This window comes from Colossoma macropomum, unplaced genomic scaffold (assembly GCF_904425465.1).
Source record: "Colossoma macropomum unplaced genomic scaffold, Colossoma_macropomum, whole genome shotgun sequence".
NCBI lineage: Eukaryota > Metazoa > Chordata > Actinopteri > Characiformes > Serrasalmidae > Colossoma > Colossoma macropomum.
The window spans coordinates 1,500,742-1,527,988 of record NW_023494805.1 but is presented as its reverse complement, the minus strand read 5'-3'; the positions used below and the strand labels follow the sequence as shown (position 1 = coordinate 1,527,988).

At 41.0% G+C, this 27,247-nt stretch overlaps 1 protein-coding gene across 4 annotated transcripts in view; it reads left to right on the top strand.

Moving 5' to 3' along the window:
- Positions 1-27,247, top strand: part of LOC118826306 (NACHT, LRR and PYD domains-containing protein 12-like) — a 59,800-nt gene that overhangs the window by 11,012 nt on the left and 21,541 nt on the right. For 3 of the 4 annotated variants that reach the window (XM_036597236.1, XM_036597234.1, XM_036597237.1), the window contains 4 exons: positions 6,985-9,156; positions 22,427-22,600; positions 24,456-24,629; positions 24,881-25,054. In XM_036597236.1, coding sequence (XP_036453129.1) covers positions 7,265-9,156; positions 22,427-22,600; positions 24,456-24,629; positions 24,881-25,054 — 2,414 coding nt within the window. In that variant the 5' untranslated portion in view covers positions 6,985-7,264. The remainder of the gene's footprint in view (positions 1-6,984; positions 9,157-22,426; positions 22,601-24,455; positions 24,630-24,880; positions 25,055-27,247) is intronic. The other variant, XM_036597235.1, reaches the window with a different exon arrangement.

The following is a 27,247-nucleotide window of genomic DNA, read 5'->3' as shown; positions in this document are numbered from 1 at the left end:
CTCTAACAGGCTAACTGAACCTGCTGTACAGTCATAGTGAGCTCCAACTGGCTAACTGAAGACGCTGTACAGTTATAGTGATCTGTACCAGGCTAATTGAAGCTGCTGTACAGTTATAGTGATCTCTAGCAGGCTAACTGAAGACGCTGTACAGTTATAGTGATCTGTACCAGGCTAATTTAAGACGATGAAAATTATAGTAAGCTCTCACAGGCTAATTTAAGGCGCTGTACAGTTATAGTGAGCTCTAACAGACTAAATGAAGCTGCTGTACTGTCAAGTGAGCTCTAACATGCTAACTGAAACTGCTGTACAGTTATGTTCAGCTGTAACAGGCTACCTGAAGCTGCTGTACAGTGATAGTGAGCTCTAACAGGCTAACTGAAGCTGCTATACAGTTATAGTGAGCTCTAACAGGCTACTTGAAGCTGCTTTACAGTTATATTGGGCTCTAACAGGCTAAGTGAAGCTGCTTTACAGTTATAGTGAGCTCTAACAGGCTAACTGAAGCTGCTGTACAGTTAAAGTGAGCTCTAACAGACTAACTGAAGATGCTCTACAGTTATAGTGAGCTCTAACAGGCTAACTGAAGCTGCTATACAGTTATAGTGAGCTCTAACAGGCTAACTGAAGATGCTGACAGTTATAGTGAGCTCTAACAGGCTAAGTGAAGCTGCTGTACAGTTATAGTGAGCTCTAACAGGCTAACTGAAGATGCTCTACAGTTATAGTGAGCTCTAACAGGCTAAGTGAAGCTGCTGTACAGTTATAGTGAGCTCTAACTGGCCAACTGAAGACGCTGTACAGTTATAGTGATCTCTAGCAGGCTAACTGAAGATACTGTACAGTAATAGTGAGCTCTAACAGGCTACCTGAAGCTGCTGTACAGTTATAGTGAGCTCTAACAGGCTAACTGAAGCTGCTATACATTTATAGTGAGCTCTAACAGGCTAACTGAAGATGTTGACAGTTATAGTGAGCTCTATCAGGCTAAGTGAAGCTGCTGTACAGTTATAGTGAGCTCTAACAGGCTAACTGAAGATGCTCTACAGTTATAGTGAGCTCTAACAGGCTAAGTGAAGCTGCTGTACAGTTATAGTGAGCTCTAACAGGCTAAGTGAAGCTGCTGTACAGTTATAGTGAGCTCTAACAGGCTAATTGCAGCTGTTGTACAGTTATAGTAAGCTCCAACAGGCTACCTGAAGCTGCTTTACAGTTATAGTGAGCTCTAACAGGCTAACTGAAGATGCTGTACAGTTAAAGTGAGCTCTAACAGGCTAAGTGAACCTGTTGTACAGTTACAGTGAGCTCTTACAGGCCAACTGAAGACGCTGTACAGTTATAGTGATCTCTAGCAGGCTAACTGAAGATACTGTACAGTTATAGTGAGCTCTAACAGGCTAACTGAAGATGCTGACAGTTATAGTGAGCTCTAACAGGCTAACTGCAGCTGCTGTACAGTTATAGTGAGCTCTAGCAGGCTAACTGAAGCTGTTATACAGTTATAGTGAGCTCTAACAGGCTAACTGAAGCTGCTGTACAGTTAAAGTGAGCTCTAACAGACTAATTGAAGATGCTCTACAGTTATAATGAGCTCTAACAGGCTAAGTGAAGATGTTGTAAAGTTATAGTGAGCTCTAACAGGCTAACTGAAGCTGCTGTACAGTTATAGTGAACTCTAGCAGGCTAAGTGAAGCTGATTTACAGTTATAGTGAGCTCTAACAGGCTAACTGAAGCTGCTGTACAGTTAAAGTGACCTCTAACAGGCTAAGTGAACATGCTGTACAGTTACAGTGAGCTCTTACAGGCCAACTGAAGACGCTGTACAGTTATAGTGATCTCAGGCAGGCTAACTGAAGATACTGTACAGTAATAGTGAGCTCTAACAGGCTACCTGAAGCTGCTGTACAGTTATAGTGAGCTCTAACAGGCTAACTGAAGCTGCTGTACAGTTAAAGTGAGCTCTAACAGGCTAAGTGAACATGCTGTACAGTTACAGTGAGCTCTACCAGGCCCACTGAAGACGCTGTACAGTTTTAGTGATCTCTAGCAGGCTAATTGAAGATACTGTACAGTAATAGTGAGCTCTAACAGTTTAACTGAAGCTGCTGTACAGTTATAGTGAGCTCTAACAGGCTAACTGAAGCTGCTATACATTTATTGTGAGCTCTAACAGGCTAAGTGAAGATGTTGACAGTTATAGTGAGCTCTATCAGGCTAACTCAAGATGCTGTACAGTTATAGTGAGCTCTAACAGGCTTACTGAAGCTGTTGTACAGTTACAGTGAGCTCTAAAAGGCTACCTGAAGCTGCTTTACAGTTATAGTGAGCTCTAACAGGCTAACTGAAGCTGCTGTACAGTTATAGTGAGCTCTAACAGGCTAATTGCAGCTGTTGTACAGTTATAGTAAGCTCCAACAGGCTAGCTGAAGCTGCTTTACAGTTGTAGTGAGCTCTAACAGGCTACCTGAAGCTGCTGTACAGTTATAGTGAGCTCTAACAGACTAACTGAACATGCTGTACAGTGATAGTGAGCTCTTACAGGCCAACTAAAGACGCTGTACAGTTATAGTGATCTCTATCAGGCTAACTGAAGATACTGTACAGTTATAGTGAGCTCTAACAGGCTACCTGAAGATGCTGACAGTTATATTGAGCTCTAACAGGCTACCTGAAGCTGCTGTACAGTGATAGTGAGCTCTAAGAGGCTAAATGAAGCTGCTATACAGTTATAGTGAGCTCTAACAGGCTACCTGAAGCTGCTTTACAGTTCTATTGTGCTCTAACAGGCTAAGTGAAGCTGCTTTACAGTTATAGTGCGCTCTAACAGGCTAACTGAAGCTGCTGTACAGTTACAGTGAGCTCTAACAGGCTAAGTGAACATGCTGTACAGTTACAGTGAGCTCTACCAGGCCCACTGAAGACGCTGTACAGTTTTAGTGATCTCTAGCAGGCTAATTGAAGATACTGTACAGTAATAGTGAGCTCTAACAGTTTAACTGAAGCTGCTGTACAGTTATAGTGAGCTCTAACAGGCTAACTGAAGCTGCTATACATTTATTGTGAGCTCTAACAGGCTAATTGAAGATGTTGACAGTTATAGTGAGCTCTATCAGGCTAACTCAAGATGCTGTACAGTTATAGTGAGCTCTAACAGGCTTACTGAAGCTGTTGTACAGTTACAGTGAGCTCTAAAAGGCTACCTGAAGCTGCTTTACAGTTATAGTGAGCTCTAACAGGCTAACTGAAGCTGCTGTACAGTTATAGTGAGCTCTAACAGGCTAATTGCAGCTGTTGTACAGTTATAGTAAGCTCCAACAGGCTAGCTGAAGCTGCTTTACAGTTGTAGTGAGCTCTAACAGGCTACCTGAAGCTGCTGTACAGTTATAGTGAGCTCTAACAGACTAACTGAACATGCTGTACAGTGATAGTGAGCTCTTACAGGCCAACTAAAGACGCTGTACAGTTATAGTGATCTCTATCAGGCTAACTGAAGATACTGTACAGTTATAGTGAGCTCTAACAGGCTACCTGAAGATGCTGACAGTTATATTGAGCTCTAACAGGCTACCTGAAGCTGCTGTACAGTGATAGTGAGCTCTAAGAGGCTAAATGAAGCTGCTATACAGTTATAGTGAGCTCTAACAGGCTACCTGAAGCTGCTTTACAGTTCTATTGTGCTCTAACAGGCTAAGTGAAGCTGCTTTACAGTTATAGTGCGCTCTAACAGGCTAACTGAAGCTGCTGTACAGTTACAGTGAGCTCTTACAGGCCAACTGAAGACGCTGTACAGTTATAGTGATCTCTAGCAGGCTAACTGAAGATACTGTACAGTAATAGTGAGCTCTAACAGGCTACCTGAAGCTGCTGTACAGTGATAGTGAGCTCTAAGAGGCTAAATGAAGCTGCTATACAGTTATAGTGAGCTCTAACAGGCTAACTGAAGATGCTGTACAGTTATAGTGGGCTCTAACAGGCTACCTGAAGCTGCTGTACAGTGATAGTGAGCTCTAAGAGGCTAAATGAAGCTGCTATACAGTTATAGTGAGCTCTAACAGGCTAACTGAAGTTGTTGTACAGTTATAGTGCGCTCTAACAGGCTAACTGAAGCTGCTGTACAGTTACAGTGAGCTCTTACAGGCCAACTGAAGACGCTGTACAGTTATAGTGAGCTCTAACAGGCTACCTGAAGCTGCTGTACAGTTATAGTGAGCTCTAACAGGCTAAGACGCTGTACAGTTATAGTGAACTCTAACAGACTTACTGAAGCTGCTGTACAGTTTTAGTGAGCTCTAACAGGCTAACTGAAGATCCTGTACAGTTATAGTGAGCTCTAACAGACTAATTGAAGCTGTTGTACAGTTATAGTGAGCTCTAACAGGCTAACTGAAGATGCTATACAGTTATAGTGAACTCTAACAGACTTACTGAAGCTGCTGTACAGTTTTAGTGAGCTCTAACAGGCTAACTGAAGATGCTGTACAGTTATAGTGAGCTCTAACAGACTAATTGAAGATGCTGTACAGTTATAGTGAGCTGTAAAAGGGTAAGTGAAGATGCTGTACAGTTATAGTGTGCTCTAAAAGGCTAAGTGAAGATGTTGTAAAGTTATAGTGAGCTCTAACAAGTTAACTGAGGATGCTGTACAGTTATAGTGAGCTCTAGCAGGCTAACTGAAGCTACTGTACAGTTATAGTGTGCTCTAAAAGGCTAACTAAAGATGCCATATAGTTATAGTGAGCTCTAACAGGCTAACAGAAGATGTTGTACAGTTATAGTGATCTCTGACAGACTAACTGAAGATGCTGTACAGTTATAGTGAGCTCTAACAGACTAATTGAAGATGCTGTACAGTTATAGTGAGCTATAAAAGGCTAAGTGAAGATGCTGTACAGTTATAGTGAGCTCTAAAAGGCTAAGTGAAGATGTTGTAGTTATAGTGAGCTCTAACAAGTTAACTGAGGATGCTGTACAGTTATAGTGAGCTCTAGCAGGCTAACTGAAGCTGCTGTACAGTTACAGTGAGCTCTAAAAGGCTAACTTAAGATGCTATATAGTTATAGTGAGCTCTAACAGGCTAACAGAAGATGTACAGTTATAGTGATCTCTGACAGACTAACTGAAGATTTTGTACAGTTATAGTGAGCTCTAACAGGCTAAACTGAAGCTGCTGTACAGTTATAGTGAGCTCTAACAGGCTAAATGAAGCTGCTGTACAGTTTTAGTGAGCTCTAACAGGCTAAATGAAGCTGCTGTACAGTTATAGTGAGCTCTAACTGGCTAACTGAAGCTGTTCTACAGGTATAGTCAGCTCTAGCAGGCTAACTGAAGTTGCTGTACAGTTTTCGTGAGCTCTAACAGTGTAACTGAAGACGTTGTATAGTTATAGTCAGCTGTCACAGGCTAAATTAAGATGCTGTACAGTTATATTGGGCTCTAACAGGCTAACTGAAGCTGCTGTACAGTTATAGTCAGCTCTAACAAGCTAATTGCAGCTGCTGTACAGTTATAGTTGTCTCTAACAGGCTAACTGAAGTTGCTGTATAGTTATAGTTATGCTTTTATAATGCACACATGCATTATAAAAGTATCTGTACTATGTAAATCCAATCCAGTGTTTAAATAGCATTGATGTCAACATACGTTGCTTTAAGATTATTTTCAAACAGGTCTTCTTTTTTAATACATCTACAAATTGGACATTGTTACTACTTAAACATTGCATCATTAAAATGGTTTGAAATATGCATAGATTATGTAACATACAGTTCCAAATACAAAAACAAGTTGTGACAGTAGTAATTGCAAACAAAAACAGAAAACAGTGATGTATAAATTTACTTTGACCTGTACTTGAGTGAAAACAGTAAGACAAAATATTTAATGTATTGTCTCATAAACGTTATCGTTTTTGTAAATACACATTCTAAAATACAATAGCCCATTCTAAAACAGTTGGAACAGCAGCAATCTTAGAATATACATTTTGTTAAACCTGAATCATGAAATATATATAAATATATAAAATACATATAAATACATAAAATATGTAACAATGGACTGGCGGCCTGTGTCCTCCCAATAAGCACTTGGATAGACTATTGTAGATTGTAGCCTTTTTAAAAGAATAAATGTAATCTACAAAGCAAACCACTTGCATCGAGAGGATTGTATGTAGTTGTGTCACAATTTCAGGGTGGAGCTTAAAAGACCCAATGAGGAGTTTATGGGGAATAAACCAAGGATTATGTAGAAGCAAGGATTTTCACTGTAGGCCACATGGTTCAGGACACATCAGCCAAAAAAGTTAAATTTTGCTATATAGTACCACCATGAGGCCAATTGGAGTCATTTTACGTGCCTCAGTAGTGGGGGAACACTACACATACCCTCCATCTTTGGTGTTTGGATGACTTAGGGTGTCTTCTCCACAATCAGTACAGTGCTTGGACCTCTAATAAACAGTAAAACTGTTTTAATTAGCTGAGAAGGTTAGCTTTTGAGAGGTTTGCTTTTAGGTCAGGAATTCAGCTTAATTCCTAATCTCCAAGAAATTTCTGTTAGGAAAAAAGAGGAATTAAGTACATAAATGATGGAACAAGAAACAGAGCCAGTCCTATTCCACAGCACAGTACATTTAGCAATTTACAGAGTTAGACTGGGTTCCTACCTTCTGTGGTGGTTCCTCTTTCAATAAGTCTACTAACAGTGGATCTATGTGTTCAGTGTTCTATGTGTGCTAAACACTGGAGAGCAATGCAGCCTGAAAAACAGACATGTATTGTCACAGTGTGTTTCACTGAAAGTCACCCTTAGTTCTATATGTTTATTCTTATTAATATACTTGTGCAGTTTCTGTAGTTTCTGTTTGCAAATTTAACATGGTAACATTTTAATGAAATTCTCATTATTAGTTGTGTTTGTGTGACATTTCTTCTGTCTCTCTGAAACTTATATTCACTCTTCTACTTTGTCTCTCTTAGCTGGAGGACTGATAGGCAGCTCCAGGAGTCCACATGTGGACTAGGTGACCACCTTCTGAAAGATCCAGTCTCAATCACATGTGGACACAGTTTCTGCAGGCAGTGTATCAGCAGTTTCTGGGACCATTCTGCTTTATCGGAGACCTTCATCTGTCCTCAGTGTAGGAAGCGATCTAGAACACATCCAGTTCTCCATCCACACAAAGCATCCATAGAAAAGAATTCATATCAACCAGCAGATAATGTTCTATACAGAGTCTTACAGGCACACAAAACCAGCATGAAGAATAAGTATGAGATCTTCTTTGAGGGAATCAAAACAGAAGAGAATAAAACTCTCCTGAACAGGATTTACACAAAGCTCTACATCATAGAGGGAGAGAGTGAAGGAGTGAATGAAGAACATGAGGTTCTACAGATGGAGAAAACACCCAGGAGACACTTACAAGACTCTCCAATCAACTGCTTAGACATCTTTAAACGTCTACAAGGTCCTGAAGGCAAAATAGAGGAAGAGAACATTGGGGTGGGTGATGGGGTGACTAACACTCTCAGACACAAAGAAAGTAATGATGAAGGACGAAAAGTGCAGACGCTCAGAGCTGTTCTGACTAAAGGCATCGCTGGAATTGGAAAAACTGTCTCTATGCAGAAGTTCATTCTGGACTGGGCTGAAGGAAAAGCCAATCAGGAGGTAGAGTTCATGTTTGTGCTTCCGTTCCGGGAGCTGAACCTGATTAAAGATGATCAATACAGTCTTCTTGGACTTCTGTGTGACTTCCATCCTGAGCTCAAAGATCTGGACCCAGAGATTTATGATCAGATCAAAGCTGTGTTTATATTTGATGGTCTGGATGAAAGCAGAATTCCACTGAACTTTGAACAGTGTGAGAAAGTATCTGACATCACCATGACATCATCAGTGGGTGTGTTGATGACAAACCTCATCAAAGGAGAGCTGCTTCCCTCTGCTCTAATCTGGATAACCTCCCGACCAGCAGCAGCCAATCAGATCCCTCCTAAATACATGAACCGTGTGACAGAAATTCAGGGATTCAGTGACCCACAGAAGGAGGAGTACTTCAGGAAGAGGATCAGTGATGAAGAACAAGCCCAGAGAATCATCTCCCACATTAAGACAGCGAGGAGCCTCCACATCATGTGCCACATTCCAGTCTTCTGCTGGATCTCAGCCACTGTTCTTCAGAGGTTCATGAAACAGCGTAATACAGAAATCCCTAAAACTCTGACTGAAATGTACTCACACTTCCTGATCACTCAGACCAACATGAAGAATGAGAAGTATGAGGAGAAAGATGAGAGAGACCCAAAGAACCTGCTGGAGTCCAACAGAACCATAATACTGAAACTGGCTGAACTGGCTTTCAAACAGCTGATGAAGGGTAATGTGATGTTCTATGAAGAGGACCTGAGAGAGAGCAGCATTGATGTCACTGAGGCCTCAGTGTATTCTGGGATTTTCACTGAGATCTTTAGGGAGGAATGTGTGCTTTACCAGAGGAAGGTCTACTGCTTTGTTCATCTGAGCTTTCAGGAGTTCCTGGCTGCTGTTTACGTGTTTCACTGCTATGAGAGCAAGAAGATGACAGTACTGCAGATGTTAAACCCATTGGACAGTGAGAGATTTGAGAATGATCCACTGGAGTTTTTAAACTCATGGTACAGAGAGAGGTCTGAGGATATTTCACTGAATGAGGTGCTGAAGGGAGCAGTGGATAAAGCAGTAAAGAGTCAGAATGGACACCTGGATCTTTTCCTCCGTTTCCTGCTGGGCATTTCACTGGAGTCCAATCAGAGACTCCTACAGGGTCTACTGACACCAAGACAGCGCAGCTCAGAGACAACCAGAGAGCACATCCAGGGGCTAATCAAAGGAAATAAAAAAAATCCCATCTCCACTGAGAGATCCATCAATCTGTTCCTCTGTCTGTCTGAAATGAATGACCAGTCTCTCTCCAGAGAGCTTCAGGAGTATCTAAACTCAGAGAGACACTCAGGGGTGAATCTCTCTCCTGGACAGTGTTCAGCTCTAGCCTATATGATCCTGAGCTCAGAGGAGGTTCTGGATGAGCTGGACCTGAAGAAATACAACATATCAGAGGAGGGTTATAGGAGACTGATCCCAGCTGTGACTGCCTGCAGGAAAGCTCGGTGAGTATTATATCTATATTAATATGGCATACATTAATATTTAAACATTTACAATTGATCAGTTAAAACATTACAAATAAAGTTTAGCTACTGCCTAGTCACTCATCTAGTAACCTTGGTGTATAGTTAGAGAATGTAACTCATCTGTTGATTAGTACTGTGATGTTTTTAGCAATATTTTTTAGCAATTTGATTCATCAGATAATATAGACAATAGGCAAATACCCACAATGTAATATTCATAATGCAGTGATGTCCGTGTTGCCAAGAAGTTTGTTTTTAGCTTTTTAATTCTATAGGTGTCAGGACCTGACAACAAACTGCAGTGGACAGCATTCTCTGAGTGCTTCAAATTATTTTAAAAGAACAGATTAAAATCCATAATTATTGCACATATCAGAATTCTGTTAGGATCTCTTTGGTGTACGTTTAGGAGAAGAATTGAGCAGCAACAGATGGAATACAGTCTGTAATTATACACCTGTACAGTGGAACTACAAGGACCAGTAAGTGGAAGCACAATGTCGGGGTTTCTAATAAAGTGGCCAGTGATTGGAAGCACAAGTCATTGGTTTCTAACAAAGTGGCCAGTGAATGTACAGTCAGAGGACTAACATTCTTTTCATAGTTAGTTGAAACTTAAGCAAGTATTCACTGTGGTGCCCCAACTTGGTGCCTGAGTTACCTATCTGTCACTAAATATGGCTGGAACCCTGGATTTCCTGTCTGTATTATCTCCTTTAGGTTTTACTGACTGCATTTACGGTCACCTACAATATAGATAATGTATCTACTTAAATCACTATCTACTTAATGTAGCTTAACCTGCAGAATGGCATGTGCAAATTCTATTCTAGAATAGAATGCTGATTGCTGATTCTTCCTTCCTCCAAATGACCCAGCTGATTGCCAGACACTAACATTTTCAGTGATGTTATAGGCTCAATGAGTGAATTAATTAAGTTGTCTCAGACATATTTTAACTCTGCAAATCAGTCAAACTTATGCCTCCTCTTTTCTTTCCTTTAGTTTTCTCCCATTTTATTACATTTGAATTTTATGACCCATTCTTTACAACATTGCTTATGTGCACTCCTCTTTTACAGCAACCACTGTATTTCCTTAAGGAGAAAATATTTTTCCTACAGTCCAGTTTATTTTATATTTAGTAGCTATTGTCAGTGTGATGTGTACTCTCTTTTTTATTTTTATAACACTACTTATGCTACTTTAGCACAACTTATGATACTAAAACATTTTAAATAAAAGTTCATTTTCCCATGGACTTGTATAGTGGAATCCTGTGACAATTTGAATTCCAATTGTTACAGCTGATAATATAAAAAAGTCTTTGAAGCTGAATGACTGCTTGTTTAAAGGGTCTCTCTCTGTTTCTTTGTTGTTTTCTCTCTACTTATTTCTTATCTTTTTCTTCCACCCTTCCTTTTTCCTTCATTCTTTTTTCTCCTTCTTCCTTCCTTTCTCTCTTTTTTATTTTTCTCACTTGGTTTCTTGCTTTCTTTATGTCACTTTTCTTTCCTAGCACTATATTTCATTCCAGGAATGCAAATAAGGATATTAAATTACCTTGTTGCGATTCTGAACTTGGCAGTTTTCTTTGATAACTAAACTAGTCTACTCTGTTGCCTATCACAGTTATTAAATAATTGCCTGATAGCAATTTTGTAAACTGATCACAGTTCCAGTCCTTGGGGGCCGGTGTCCAGCACAGTCTGGTAATTGCCCTTCTCAAAAACATCCACTAAACCTGGCACTTAACAGATGAGTGTAATCAGATGTGTTTGAACAGGTAAATCACCAAACTCTGCTGGACATCAGCCCTCCCGGACTGGAGTTGTGCATCACTGATGTAAGCTAAGCAAAACAGTTTTCCACTATTATTAACTTTCACAATCATACCCTTATGTCACAATAAACAAAACATATGAATTGGGTGTGTGATGCAGTTATATTGAGAAGGTCATACAAGAAGTATACTTGCATCTTCCAACATCCTTAACATTAAAGTTTTCAACACAACTCTTAATGACCCTTTACTGACTGGTTGAACACAAGCAAGACAAGTCTAATTCTAACATGACATTACATGAGAAGCATGTAAGCATGTGTGGAAGTCATGGAAAATGGACTGGAAATGTCAAGGAAATGATTTTATAAAAATGATTACCTAAAAATAATGACAGCCCTGATTATTTACACAAAGTTTCAATATTCAAGACAAAAAATCTGTAAACACATAAATAAAAAAAATCATGTTTGACCGTTTTTCTTAGCACTGTAAGAGTTTTTAGTTTATGTACAGTCCAGATGTGTGAACGCTCTTCAATGTTTATCATGCCAATCAGCTACAATTGCAGCCCTGTGAACGTGAGAATTGTCATCTTGGAATACAGGGATAGGAATGTTATGTTCCTCGTATGATGATGAGCAAAAGGCTGCTTATCCATCAGCTCAGTGTTGGCACTGTGGGTCAAATTTATTGTCACCTCAACCAAAGGACCCATTTCCATGTAATTAAAACACCCCCAGAACATCACACAGCCTCCGACTTGAACCATACCTTGTGTGCAGTCCTCACTGAAGGCTTCCTGAGGTCCACGATGAACATGACGCCGAGCATCATTCACATACAGGCAGAAACCAGATTAATCTGACCAGATAACACATTCACATAACACAGTCCAGTGTTTGTGTCTCTTTGCCCACTGTAACCGGCAACTTTGTGAGCAGAAGTGAGCAAAGGCCCCTTGCATGCCTCTCTGCTCCGTATGTTCATTTTATGCAGTTCCCTGCGGACCATTCTTTAAGGAGTGGTTGTAAAGAACCTGCATTGATTTCTAGAAGCAATCCTTGCCTGGAAGTGAAGCAATTTTTATTCACAACCCATGAAATAAGTCGACGTCCCTGTCCATCAACTTTGTCATTCAGCCACAATTCTGACGAGAATTTCCTGTAGACTAGGATTTTTGCCATTGCTGATCAACCGGTATGACAATACACTCGATTCACCTGCAAATTCAGCTATTTCCTTCACACTATGGCCTTCGGCATGGCCAAATGCAGTCACTCCTTTTTGCCATTTTCCACGCATCGAACAAGACTTTCACTGCACTGTACTGTCGGGACCAAGAGCTATTTTCTCCTTGCCCAAAGCCCCGACATAATGAGGTTTAAATTCTAAAATAATCTAAAATATTCTGTACTGAGATTTTGTTCTAAATATAATCTGATGTAATCACTTGCGGTTCCCAAGGCCCTTTAACCCTTGCTTCATTAACGGCTTCCAAAAACCGGTTTCTACAGGTCCTTACCGGCTTTCTTGGTGGTCTGTTTCAAGGACTTTCCAACGCAAAAAAAACCCTAGCAAACCCAATTCAAGGCCTATCCTTTGTGCGAGGATGAGTATGCTTTTTTGTTAATCAGCTTTGTATGATTATACTTCTCTTAATGCTTAACGTAGTAATTTTAAGGAAAATTTTTATTAAAACTCCACATTCCCCCGTTTCATGGTTCCCTAACCATGAGCTCCACAAAATTTTGTTGGTTTCTCATGAATAATATATGGTGAGTATCATAAGTATACTGATATATAAGACTTAAGGATTACTTGTGAGTATAAGGCTTACTTGTGAGTATATGTCAAACTAAATCATCCCATTTCTAAGACTAAATCATCCCATTTCTAAGATTATCCACATCCATATTCCCTCCTCAAGGGTGACCACACCCTGTGTCCCCAGACCTCATATAATAACAATAAACAAAACTGACATACGTTAAATAAATTCGTAGTCCAGATTAGGAGTCTGGCGAACTTGAAAGGAATGGGCAAGTTTCAGTAATAAGGGGCACAGCTTAATTGGTCCGTCCTATCTCATGAAGCCTTATGACCCCATTATATGAGCTTTAAATGACCACAATAGATCAGGTGTCCCAGAGAAGCCATTTTGTCCAAGTAGGACCCTTCCGGTCCCAAGGTGGACCCTTCCGGTCCCATCTCAGCCTTAATAGCTTTTACCAGTGTCCAAGCCCCAACTCCTTGCGACTGGGCAACCGGTATTAAAACAAGCCAGACTCAAGGAGATGTAACAAGGAAATGACTGCCAATGGCTTAGGGTCCTCAGACACAAGGAAGTGGCACCCAAGGGGAGATTAAATGAGGATTAAAAAAAATAAAGGTACACACAGTATAAGAATGTAATAACTGAAGAATAGATGCAGAATACATTTTTGAATAACTAAATGGTTGAGCAACTAATGATCAAATGAAGACAATTAATAAGAATGATTAATGAGGTTACATAGTTGCAGAAAACACAAACAGTTGTAGACGATACAGGATCTTGCTCTTCTGCCCCAGTGACTTTACGTCAGTTGAGGGGACAGGTAGTGGGCAGAGCGAGAGGTCAACCAGTACATCAGCTCTGCCCAATCATGTAACAGAGCAATCAGACATCATAGGTTTCTAGGGGCAGATCTGATGGGGCTTCATATGTGTTGTCGTCATCGTCGTCTTGCTCAACAGACGTCATCATCTTGTATACGTTTCCTGCGTCCTTTCTCATTAGGGCCGTTTCGATGAGCCTCTTCAGAAGGCCTCACGCACATGGAATGATGCAGCAACCAAAGTTACCAAAAGTCCTGCAGCTGTGGTCACGGCCACTAGCAGGGATTTGGCCAATCCTGACCATTTCCCAAACCAGGAGTCAGGCATTTTGGAAAATGGATCGTTGATGCCTGAATTCTCTGTGAGTTCATTGGCCAAGGCAGTAAGGCCATGTAAGGCCTTTGTAACTGAACCATCTTGTTGTTTGGAATGAACGTGCAGCAGGTAGCGCCGAACATGGCACATACTCCTCCTTTTTCTGCTAAGAGCATGTTCAGTGCTATTCTATTTTGCCATGCCATCAGGCTAGTGGCATCCAGTTGTTCAGCCAATCCTTTCACCGCGTCTCTAGTGTAGTTGATGAAACGCTGTTGATTGTAATAGATGTAATTAATCCAGTCTATGTTCTTGTTAATGGTTGACCACCAAAATAAGACTGATTCCAAGCCTGCTGCTATTTGATTTCTTGCCTTGAATTCTTCAGGGAGCCCTCTGGGGACCCCTATGGCATCGGTGTAAATGATGTTATCGAAGCTGCCAGGAACAGTCATTGATCTCTTGGTCCTATAGTGAGTTGCGTTGTCATGTAAAGTAATTATAGCTACTGGCATAGTAAGAATTGTAAGGGCGCATGTGCCCTTCCGATTCTTGGGTAAGGTTGGTCTTAAGGTGGTTACTTTACAATACCACCAAAGGTCAGCTCTGGAAACTGTCATGGTTGAAAAGTTCAATGGTGGAAAGTCAGTCATATTGTACATCACTGCACAATGTGGGAAGTTACCCACATCACGCCCTGCATCGTTCTGTTGGGTGAAATATGTAGTTGCTTTTAGCAGGCTCAAAAATGGGTGGCACGTGTCCTGTTTTCCTAAATGGTGGGAATTTCCAGTGCATATTAACACAGACTGAGTCATTTGGAACTGCCCTACTAGGAAGTAAGGACAGAAGGCACAAAGTACAATTGAAATCATTTAACAGAGGTGGAAATGATGCTGTTGTCAGAAATGATTTAGCTGTGGAACATGCATAACAATTACGTGCACTTAAGGTGATAACTGTGTAGTGTACAGTTGTGGACAGTAACAAGGTGTATTATAATTCATTACTGTACTTAAGTAGTTTTTTTTGTGTATCTGTACTTTACTGAAGTATTTCCATTTTGGGTGTCTTTTTGCTTTAACTCCACTACATTTCAGAGTCAAATATCTTACTTTTTACTCGACTGCATTATGAGAAATCTGTCGTTCCTTTTGGTTTATGTGTGCATAAAAACATAACATGTCAAAATGAAAGAAGCGTGAAGTAAGTACACCAATCAGGGCACAGGGGAACTTAGTTTTGAGCTTGTTTTGACCTGTTGGTCATACCGACTCAGTGCAGCACACGGTTCAACATCAGTGCAGCAGCACAAAATTCCAGGAGAGTCCAATAGACCACAATATAGAAATATAGAAATATGTACACATATGCAGTTGTGACTGACGTGTCTTTTTTCTGAATTTATACAAACAGCAGCACAAAATTCCAGGAGAGTCCAATAAACCACAATATAGAAATATAGAAATATGTACACATATGCAGTTGTGACTGACGTGTCTTTTTTCTGAATTTATACAAACACTTTCATTTTATAGTAAATTTGTTTTGGCTAGTTTATAGTTATGAACAGAAACCTACAGATGCAATATAGTTAAGGAAAACTCATTTGTGAACCTGAAATTAATGCAAGTTTTTATTAAACTTAAACTTGTAACTAAGTTGCAAATAAATCTTAAACTGAAACTTTGCTTGTTTGTAAAAAGTGATTTCAGAGCCACTCAGTTCTACCTGATGAAAATTGTTTGCCTTCAGTGTTTTGTGCTTATTATAATTTTAATAGACATCAGTGTCACTAATTAAATGTCATTCTATTAAAAGATCGGTTTACTGTGACACCGGAGTATTTTCACCTAAAATGAATTGATAAAGCGAGTCTTGTTACTGTGATGAGGCAAACGTGTTGCCCATCACCAGAGGACTGTGTGTGTGATACTTACCTGAACACCTACCTGTAATACTCACCTGTTGTCTGTTTCCTAACACCAGCAGCAAAAGGGAGGCAGAGCAGACGGAGCTCACTCATGAGCGTGCCGGAGGGCCCACGGCTAGCTCATGAGAGGGGTGATGTCTCTACCTAGGGCACAGAAGACAGAGTGAGACAGGCTAGTAAATGTGCGCACTGTATGAAATGTCCCACCGGTAATTTCACGCATTAAGGCCTTGTGAGATTTAATTATGATTTTATTCATCCTTGTTCTTAATCCACTCTTATAGGACAGCAACACCCCTGCAGAGTGGAATGGTTCAGCTCAGGTGATGCAGGGGTGGGGCTAACCCTATAAGAGGCAGGGGAAGGGTTTAGAAGGGGGCTAGCTCAAGGATACTCACCTCAGATTGCGAGGAGACTGAGGGAAAAGGGGAGTAAGAGCTAAGCTAAAAGGAGTATAGTCCTGTGGCCTTGCGGCCTGAGACTATTTATACTTACCTGTACTGATCCAGTCTTATATTGAATAACCCAAATTTTAGAATTGAGGTGTTGCTGCTATCATCTGAATACGATTTAATATTGATTAGGTTGTTGAAACGGGCTGATTGAGTTATTCTACGTTTAGATTTAGATTTAATTTGGGGCAAAGACACAGTCTCAATACAGTGGAACTTAGGTGACGCCTCAAGGCGGTTCACAGATGGTCGGTTTAGCCTGTCTGTTTGCAGCCTGGTCCCGGCTCTGGATTGTCAGCAGCCGTTTACACTACTCTGCCGACTAACTAAAAGACTATGTGCTATGCTGCAAGAAAGTAAAGCAGCACCCTCCCGCGTGGGGTGGACACCATCCCTACCTATAAGACCAGGCTTGCCCTCGAAATGTAACCAATTATCTATAAAGCCCACTTCATTTTCCCAACACCACTTGGACATCCAGCAGTTTAACGCTGAAAGTCTGCTGTAGGCTTCAGCACCGCGCCGCATTGGGATGGGACCAGAGCAGATTACGGCATCGGACATCGTCTGGGCCTGTTTAATCACCTCTCTAATATTACCCTAAGTTACCTCAGACTGCTGCAGACGAATATCATTGGCCCCTACATGAATGACTATCCTCGAATATCTCTTATTAGCTAACAGTCTAATGTCCAGCGCTCTGGCTCCCGGTAAACAGCTAACTGTTACTGCTGGCGCCCCTAAAGGAGTAGCTAATTTCATGTGTCAAACTATGGAGTCTCCTATAACCAGAGCACTTTTATCAGGCTCCTCAGCAGGTGTTTTGCTGAGCGGGGCATACCTGTTTGACACGTGAATCGGAGGAGTGTGGTGTTCTGGTGGGCTAGCTTTGGCCTCAGCGTTAGCATTAGCCCTAGCTTTCTGGCTATGTCGCCGAGACGTCACCCATTCACCCTGCTGTGAGGGCTCTAACGCCAGAGTCGAGGGGGTGCTGACTCTCGCTAAGGCACCCGGGGCTGCTAGTGGTGAATCACACTGTCTGTCCCTTAATAAATCCTGGATGTGCACCTCTAGCTGGTCCACCTTATCCACCAGGAAGCTAACTAGCTGGCACTTAGCATAAACACAGCCACTATCATTATCGCTAGAGGTGGAAAAGGGAATTAAACTAAACATGCCACACTCTGAGCAGGCAAAGAAACCAGCAGTAGCCATGATATTGCAGGAACTTACTGCTTTTGGTTGATTTAGGAACTTAGCAGGACGATAGCAAGAAGATAGCACTGGGTTGTCGGTCTGAGCGTTGACATGCTTAAACATGCTAGGTGACAAATTTTTGTTCGGGGAGCTTATATACTGCTATCTAGCAGGCCACAACACACTCCAGCCTCCTCATCGCTGCTGTTGAAAAGCAATTGTAGAATTTCTGCACACATCTTGGAAAAAAAAAGTCACACTGTAATTTGCTAGACATAGTTCAATGTGCTACCTTTGTGTCTGCAGTCAGCAGTTTTGGGGGTTATCTTTAAAGCTAAATCCCTGCTTTGAAGGTTTCCGCTGAATGGTATATTTAATCTCCTTATTATATAAGTCAAGTCAAATTTATTTATATAGCATCTTTTACAACAGCTGTTGTCACAAAGCAGCTTCACAGAGAATCCGGGTCCACGCCCCCAGTGAGCAAGTCATGGTGACAGTATCAAGGAAAACTCCCTGAACAGGAGGAAGAAACCTCGAGAGGAAACAGACTCAAAAGGGGAACCCATCCTCCTCTGGTCGACACCGGATAACAGCACAGACACAAAACAGTATAAATGGATACAATTTTACAGTTCTGTACAGTGTTGGGTATGGAGTTAAGAGTCCTTTGTACAGTGAAGACCACACTGCAAGGAAGGATCCACACAGCACAAGGCTCTACGATGCACACGAGCAGGCCATCCAATCCTGGCAGACGAAGCAACAGGACCACACAGGACGGAGGGCCGGCCGCATCAGACCCCCCTGGGATGGGATTGAGTGGTGTTCACATCAGACCCTCTTGGGACGAGCAGCTGCTCATCTCAATAAAAGAGAGGGGGAGCGGGGAGGGGGGGATAAGGGGGACAGATAGTTAGTTCTGTTATGGGTGACCGAACAGAGCAGAGAGTTGACAGAGTGCAGCGGTAGGCCTGGCTATGGCAGCATAACTAAGAGGGAGAGCCAGAAGGTAACAAGGACATGAGGGCTCCCTGAAAAGTCAGCGCCCCTCTGCTCCATCATCAACAAACTTGAGTGAAATGCATAAGAGCAGTGGGACGACAGCACCAACATTCCCAGATTACCATGAGACTCTCTGTCCGTGAACCCCCAGATCTGCACCTTTTCTAACAGAAAAACTAATTAACCAAAGGCTAAACAGGTAAGTTTTTAGCCTAGACTTAACGATGGAGGCTGTGTCTGAGTCCTGAACACTGACTGTAGGCTATTCCAAAGCTGTGGGGCTTTGTATGAAAAGGCTCTTTCCCCTGACGTAACCATTCAGAGCTTTATACGTCAGCAGAAGAATTTCGTACTCAATGTGGAATTTGACTGGCAACCAATGTAAGGTACATAAAATTGGGCTAATGTGGTCAAATTTCCTGGTTTTGGTGAGAACTCTGGCTGCAGCGTTCTGGACTAACTGAAGCTTGTTAAGGTTTTGGCTGGAACAACCAGAAAGCAGAGTGTTATAGTAATCTAATCTGGACATGTTAAAGGCGTAAACTAACGTTTCTGCATCCTGTAGTGACAGTGCATTTCTTAATTTAGCGATGTTACGCAGGTAGAGGAAAGCGATTCTGGTAATATTGGTAATATGCTCACCGAAGGCCAGATCGCGATCAATCGTGACACCAAGGCTTTTTACAGATGTGCCTGGTGCAATTGAGAAACTATTGAGATTAAAAGTAGGCAGATTATCCCTAGCAGCTTTTGGACCCAGAAGAAGAACTTTTGTTTTGTCAGAGTTTTGTAAAAGGAAATGACCTGATATCCATTCTTTAATGTCTTTTACACAGTCCTCTATCTTATTAAGTTCAATTTTGTCCTCTGGTTTAGCTGAAATATATAAATGTGTATCATCAGTGTAGCAGTGGAAACTGATGCCATGTTTTCTAATGATGAACTGATGCCATGTTTTCTAATGATGAACCTAGTGGTAGCATATATAAGGTAAATATAGATCCTAAGACAGAGCCCTGTGGAACACCATACTTTACTCTTGTGGGAGCTGATGGTTCACTATTTACATTAACAAACTCATAGCGATCACTAAGGTAAGATTTGAACCACGAAAGAGCTTTACCTGTCACTCCTACTAGTTTTTCAAGCCTGTCTAATAGAATGGAATTGTCTATTGTGTCAAAAGCTGCACTAAGATCAAGTAAAACCAGTAGGGATATGTTTCCTTTAATAATGTTTTCCTTTGATTATTAGTTAATTTAGAGATTGTACTGAATAGTAGTCTGGGATTATTCTTATTATTTTCCATCATTGACGAGAGATAAGCTGAATGTGCTGACTTTAGTGCTTTCCTATAGTCTGTAAGACTCTCCTTCCAGGCAGATTGGAAAACTATTTACGCTCTAATCGCCTAACAGTCTGTTTCATAGCTCGAGTTTGATCATTGTACCATGGAGCGAGCCTTTTCTGCCTTATTCTTTTACTTTTTAGTGGAGCCACACTATCTAAAGTAGAGCAAAAAGTGTCTTCCAAACATTTAGTCAGCATATCTAATTCATTATGTTCAGACGGACAACTAATTAAGGATGAAAATCTGGAAGGTTTTCAATAAAGCTTTTAGGTGTAGACGATGTTATAGTACGCATAGCACTATAGCGTGTGGATGGTAACTAACCTATTGGTTACTAGCGAAGATACTTTCTCTGGATAGACAAAGCACTTTTTGTAAGTCACTCTGGATAAGAGCGTCTGCTAAATGATGTAAATGTAAATGTAATGGACATATATTATGACTAAAACTGATTTCATATGAGATTAAGTGGTGATCTGACACTGCTGTGGTCTAAGGATGGATGGCCAAATGCTTAATGTCTATACCTAAGGTCAATATTAAGTCTAGAGTGTGGTTACAGTAATGAGTATGCCCCATAATATTTTGAGTGAAGCCAAAACAGTCTAAAATAGACACAAATGCCTTACTTAGCAGATCCTGTGGTTTGTCTATGTGGATATTAAACTCTCCAACAATTATTACTTTATTCGAGATTGTTATTAAACTAGATAACAGGTCAGTAAATTCCTGTAAAAACTCAGAGTAAGGCCAGAGGATATAACAAAAATTCATAAAAAATGGCTGCTGAACTTTGATCTGTGTACACTGCAGTCTAATAAGTAGGCTGTACAATGTTTACCCAGTAAGTGTGCTCATAAACCAGGGTAGGACATGAACCACTTTATTCAGATGTGCATTCACATACATTTCTTTCCATAGACTACAGCACTGGGACTCTAAAAGATGCAGAGAAGCTTTGCTAAAAAGTCTCTGTATATTCTCTCAATATTCCATGTCTCTAACTCTGTTGTCAGTTTCTTTTATTTTGGCATTGTTTCCTCAATTGTCTCCCCAATTTAGCCATATCAAATTCCAACTACTAACTAGGTCTCCCACAATCACACAATGCTACCATCAGTAGAACGGTGAATCATAGCACATGCTTCCTCTAAGCTACATGAAGCACCACTTCATCAACTGCTGCTAAAACATTGTCACTGAACAGCCCAGTGCACTTAGAGGAGAATGCTTATGGACACATTGGCTAACAGACACCCACACTGGCTAACATCACACTTGGGTGGTGGGTGAGAAGGAGGGCCATCCTAAGTCATTGATTTTCGCACCTTGTGGCAGCAAGGGCTTGGCTGGGTTGCTGTCTGTGGGCTGAGGAGCTGGCCAGTGAGACAGCAGACTGGTTAGTTGCAGTGCTTATCTGTGTGTATTTCTTTCTCAACCTACTAATATGTCTCTATTTTTCTCAGTAGAGAGAGACCTGAGAGAAAGGAAGCATAAAACCACAGAGGAAAAGACAAGCCAGAGAGAAAACTGAAAGCTTGACAGGCTTTATTTTGTGCTTTGAGAGTAGGAAGCTCAAAATATATGATTTTTGTTTTAATAAAGGGCAGCACAGTGGCGCGGTGGGTAGCGCTGTTGCCTCACAGCGAGAATGGCCTGGGTTCGATTCCCGGCCGGGCGACCAGGGTCGTTTCTGTGTGGAGTTTGCATGTTCTCCCCGTGTCTGCGTGGGTTTCCTCCCACAGTCCAAAAACATGCAGTTAAGCTAATTGGACATGCTAAATTGGGATGGGCTCCAGCACCCCACCGCGACCCAGAAGGATAAGCGGTTTAGATGATGTATGTATGTATGTATGAATAAAATACTGCCTCTGCATCTCTACTCCTGCCTCCATCGTTCACATTTCTCACTTAACCCACCAGCATATCACACACCTATTACTGGGTTTACTGGATCTGCCAATATTAAATATTTACATTCTACTATAAACAGATTTCTCACATGAGCATACTTTGATATTAAACCACTTTAACAATTTTATAAACTTTCATCATTTCACAGTATCATTCCATTAACTGCAATCATCAAGAAAGAAATACTGCAATAATATATTCATTTATGTCAATCAGCATTTTATGAAGCTGATACTGTTTGCTGACTGTCCTTTGGTATGACCTCATTGCCTGCATATGCATATTCTGATTGGGCATGAGGATGGGATGCTCTGACTAAGTACTCAGACACCAACCATGGTTTAAATTGCTTTAACAACCAAAAACCAAAACATTGCAGCAAACTCATTTGAAATAGGTGCAGTCTTACAGTTTCATTGTTCAACACTATATGACAAATAATTTCAATTGTATTTTCAGACAGACTAGCAATAAGTTAATTAAACAACAGTGTTGACAAACTCATAAGTAGACAAAATTCTCACAAAACTTTTCATTATTTAAGAAAAGTTGTACATTTGTCTGTATAGCAGTTTAAATTAGGAAAAAAAATGTTTTATATGCATAAAAAATTAAACAAGTAAAAACTCAATTTCTGTGATATTTGATTTCACATCAACTGTTTTAACTGTACTGAGTTTATTATTCCTTTGCAGACTAGATGGCTGTTATGTCACTAAGAACTCCTGTGAAGTGCTCTGCTTTGCTTTACAATCAGCCAACTGCCCCCTGAAACAGCTGAATGTCAGCAACAATAACCTACAGGATTCAGGAGTGGAGTTGCTCTCTGCTGGTCTCAATAATTTGCATTGTACATTGGAGATACTCAGGTAATATTTTTGTAATTTAATTCTAGAAGCCACTGATAACATTTTTTTCTTACTCCATTCATTAATGCTTGTTTCAGTACACTGGAACAGCATGATATGCTGTCTGAAAAATATAATATACTTCTTTCACAAATTCACAAATTTTTCTTTCAGTATATAGTTCTGTTCTAAACTTTATCTTTGTGTCTTAAATAAATAAATAAATAAATATTATATGTACATGTACAAGGAGATTTACTCAAAAGAGGCCCCAAATATTCTGTTGTAACTCCTGTTCGGATAAAGCAATCTGGACCTAAAAAATACGCTACATACCTTGACCTATGTCTAATTGATTGCATTACATGCAATGCTGGAGGTGATTTCCCTTAAACATTGCGACGGCTGTCCAGCGCTTACCCTACCGCTCTGATGCAGGGGCATCCCAGCTTGTTCGAAGCTCCATGAACTGAGGAGCACATTGCTTTTTGTTTCCTTCAGATTGCTTCGTCCTAGTGAGAGTTATTACAGAATATTTGGGGCCTCTTTTGAGTGAATCTCCATATATATATATATATGTATATATATATATATGTATATATATATATATATATATATATATATATATATATATATACACTATATTGCCAAAAGTATTCACTCACCCATCCAGATCATTGAATTCAGGTGTTGCGATGACTTCCATGGCCATAGATGTATAAAACCAATCACCTAGGCATGCAGACTGCATCTACAAACATTTGTGACAGAATGGGTCGCTCTCAGGAGCTCAGTGAATTCCAGCATGGTACTGTGATAGGATGCCACGTGTGCAAGTCCAGTATGTGAAATTTCCTTGCTACTAAATATTCCACAATCAACTGTCAGTGGTATTATAACAAAATGGAAGTGATTGAGAACGATAGCAACTCAGCCTCAAAGTGGTAAGCCACATAAAATGACAGTGTGGGGTCAGTGGAGGCTGAGGTGCAAAGTGCACAGAGGTCACCAACTTTCTGCAGGGTCGATCGCTACAGACCTCTAAACTTCATGTGGCCTTCTGATTAGCTCAAGAACAGTGTAGAGAGCTTCATGGAATGGGTTTCCATGGCCGAGCAGCTGCATCCAAGCCTTTCATCACCAAGTGAGATGCAAAGCGTCGAATGCAGTGGTGTAAAGTGCCGCCACTGGACTGTAGAGCAGTGGAGAGGTGTTCTCTGGAGTGACGAATCATGCTTCTCTGTCTGGGAATCCAAGGGACAAGTCTGGGTTTCGCAGTGGCCAGGAGAACGGTATTTGTCTGACTACATTGTGCGAAGTGTAAAGTTTGGTGGAGGGGGGACTATGGTATGGGGTTGTTTTTCAGGAGTTGGGCTCAGCCCCTTAGTTCCAGTGAAAGGAACTTTTAATGCTTCAGCAGACCAAGAGATTTTGGACAATTTCATGCTCCCAACTTTGTGGGAACAGTTTGGGGATGGCCCCTTCCTGTTCCAACATGACTGCGCACCAGTGCACAAAGCAAGGTCCATAAAGACATGGATGAGCCATTTAAGCCATTATAGCTGCAAAGGGTGGGCCGACATTATATTAAACACTATGGATTAAGAATGGGATGTCACTTAAGTTCATATGCATGTGAAGGTAGACGAGCGAATACTTTTGGCAATATAGTGTATGTCTATATAAAGGTAGCATATAGTTAGAGAAAAAAACAATGCCCAGGTTTACTGTTTTAAACAGGATCATGAGGATGAGGTATCAGGCTGAATATTCTGTATACCTGTTTTAGATGCAAAGATAAATTGATGAGTAATCATCACATTCAGGTTTCCCTGAGTAAGCTGTACCATGTATTGTATTGACCTTGCCTTCACAGACTAGCTGGCTGTCATCTCACAACAATTTCATGTAGGAAACTAGCATCAGCTCTACAATCAGCAAATTCCACCCTGAAAGAGCTGGACCTCAGTAACAATGATCTGCAAGATTCTGGAGTGGAGCTACTCTCTGATGGGCTAAAGAGTTCACACTGTAAACTGGAGACACTCAGGTCAGTTTTCTGTGAATTTATTCTTGACTGACAAAGTTAAGATGACATGAAACAATAAACTGCTCTTTGAGATACTAACTGTATTATTTATTTCCTGTGGTTTTTGAGTTCTATGGTATCTCTCACTCCAATCCCAGTAATATTAAATATACTAATACATGTTTCTAGTATTTAGTCTCAAACAAGACAAAGGATTTTTTCTATTAGTCCATTCAAAAATCCATTGTGAGGATATTGTAATCTCTTTGCAGATTAGCGATCTGTAATCTCGGAGAAAAAGCTTGTGAAAATCTGGGATCTGCCCTACAATCAGCAAACTCCTCCCTGAAAGAGCTGGAGCTCAGTAACAATGACATACAGGATTCAGGAGTGAAGCTGCTGTCTGATGGACTGAAGAGTTTACACTGTAAACTGCAAAAACTCAGGTGATTGTTCTGTCAATTTGATCTTAAATCATAAGGTTTGATATTCAGTGATATTCAGAAGAGATGATGCACAGTTAGGTTACTGAGAATGTCGAAAAGATTTTGATGTCCTGAGAGTAAAAACTGTTCTTGCTATAAATAATATAAGCAGTTGTTTAGGGCCTCTGAGCCACCTGGGGAGGCCTGTAAGTACAAACTCAATTTCAAAAAAAGTTGGTAAAGTAGATAAAATGCTAACAAAAACAGAAAACAGTGATTTATACATCTACTTTGGCCTGCATTTGAATATTGAACAGTACAAAGACAATGGTCCAGCCCATGCCACTGGCTGCGAGCAGAGGGTGATGACAGCAAGGTTCTATTAGCTCAAGGAACTCCAGTTCCCAGAAGCCCACAGGCTAAGATAAGAGACGAGAAGAGAATCCTTGATTAGTCCCACAATGGGGAAATTCTCAGTGCTACAGCAGCAAAGGGATAGCAAGGCACTCAGGAAAAGAAGTAACAAGAAAAGAATTAACAAGCAAGTAATTAACCTTGTTAATTACTTAACAAGGTTTTTACAGTTTGTTACTGGTAATTATACAGACAATATAAATGACACTAAAAGTAAAAAAGATAAATATATACTTTTTCCTTCACAAAAATTAACAATATAAAGAATGAGAAATAAATAAAAGCCAAAATCTTTACACTTTAAAGATATTTTACCCGAATTTCACATTGCATTCGTATTGCACAAAAAATAGAAAAACAAAAATTCTTTATACTATAGAGATATTTTATTCCACATGGAGTGTTGATTATTTTGCACACAGTAAATGGTGATGAATTCCACAGTTTCTGTATTGTAGGTGTGTGAGGTCTAATGGGAGGTGGAGGAGGGTTCTACTGGGAGCACTGCTGGTTGTACAGTCTAACAGCAGCAGGAAGGAAGGACCTGTGATAGCCTCCTTCACACACTTGAGGTGAAGCTTCCCAGTGCTGTCAGTCTCAGTGATGGGGTGGGAGCTGGAGTCTGGCTTACATCCTCCTGTCTCCCACCGCCTGCACTGGGTCTAGGGAGCTTCCTAGGACAGAGCTGGCCCTCTTAATTAGTCTGTCAAGTCTCTTCCTGTCCGAAGTTGAGATGCTGCTACCCCAGCAGACCACTCCATTAAAGATGGCTGATGCCACAACAGTGTCAAAGAAGGTCCTCAGGAGTGCCCCCTCCACTCCAAATGACCTCAGTCTTCTGAGCAGTAGAGTCTGCTCTGGCCTTTCCTATAAAGTGTACTAGTATTTTCTGACCAGTCCAGTTTATTGATAAGGTGAAAACCCAAGTACTTATAAGAGCCCACTTTCTCAATGTCCATTCCCTCGATGTTCACTGGTGGAGGAGGTGACTGTGTCTGTGAAAATCCACCACCATCTCTTTGGTTTTCCCAGCATTGATAAGGAGGTGGTTCCTTAGACACCAGTCCACAAAGTCCAGGGTCAATTCTCTGTACTGTAGCATCAGCATTAGAAGAGGGGGGAACATATGCAGCTATTGCGATGACATGCGGGAATTCCCTTGGTAGGTAGAATGACATCATGCTAACGACGAACAGTTCAATGTCCTTACAGCAGATTTGCTCCTTAATAGTGATGTGCCCAGAGTTACACCATCTATTGTTCACAAATACTGCCAGCACCCCTCCTTTTCTCTTACCACTCTCTGATGTCCTGTCCGCCCCTATGACTTGAAAGCTGTCCAAAGTGACAACCGTGTCCTGAGTTAACAATCAAAAAGTATAAATACTTAAAAAAGAAATGGAGAAAACTACAGAATGTAAGAATAAGCTCAAAGTGAGCTGGAGATACGGTACATTCTTCCAAATGGCAGATGAGAGAACAGTTCATGTGAGGGGTGTGTGGGGTCAGTTACAATGCTAGTAGCTTTTTGGATGCAGCGTGTGGTGGGAGATTTTTTCCTGTAGTTGCTGAGGGCCTGATTGCCCTGCCACATGCGTGTCATCAGTATCTTGGAAGTGTCCATGGATTCTCTGAGTGTGCGCGTGCTTCACCTCTCTGATACCTTGTGACAGTTTGGCCCTTTGTGTCCTTAGGGCCGCTTTGTCACCTGCCCTAAAGGCTGAGTCATGGGCCTTCAGCAGCGTCTGCACCTCAGCAGTCATCCACGGCTTCTGAGTTTTGCATGTAGTGATGGTCCTG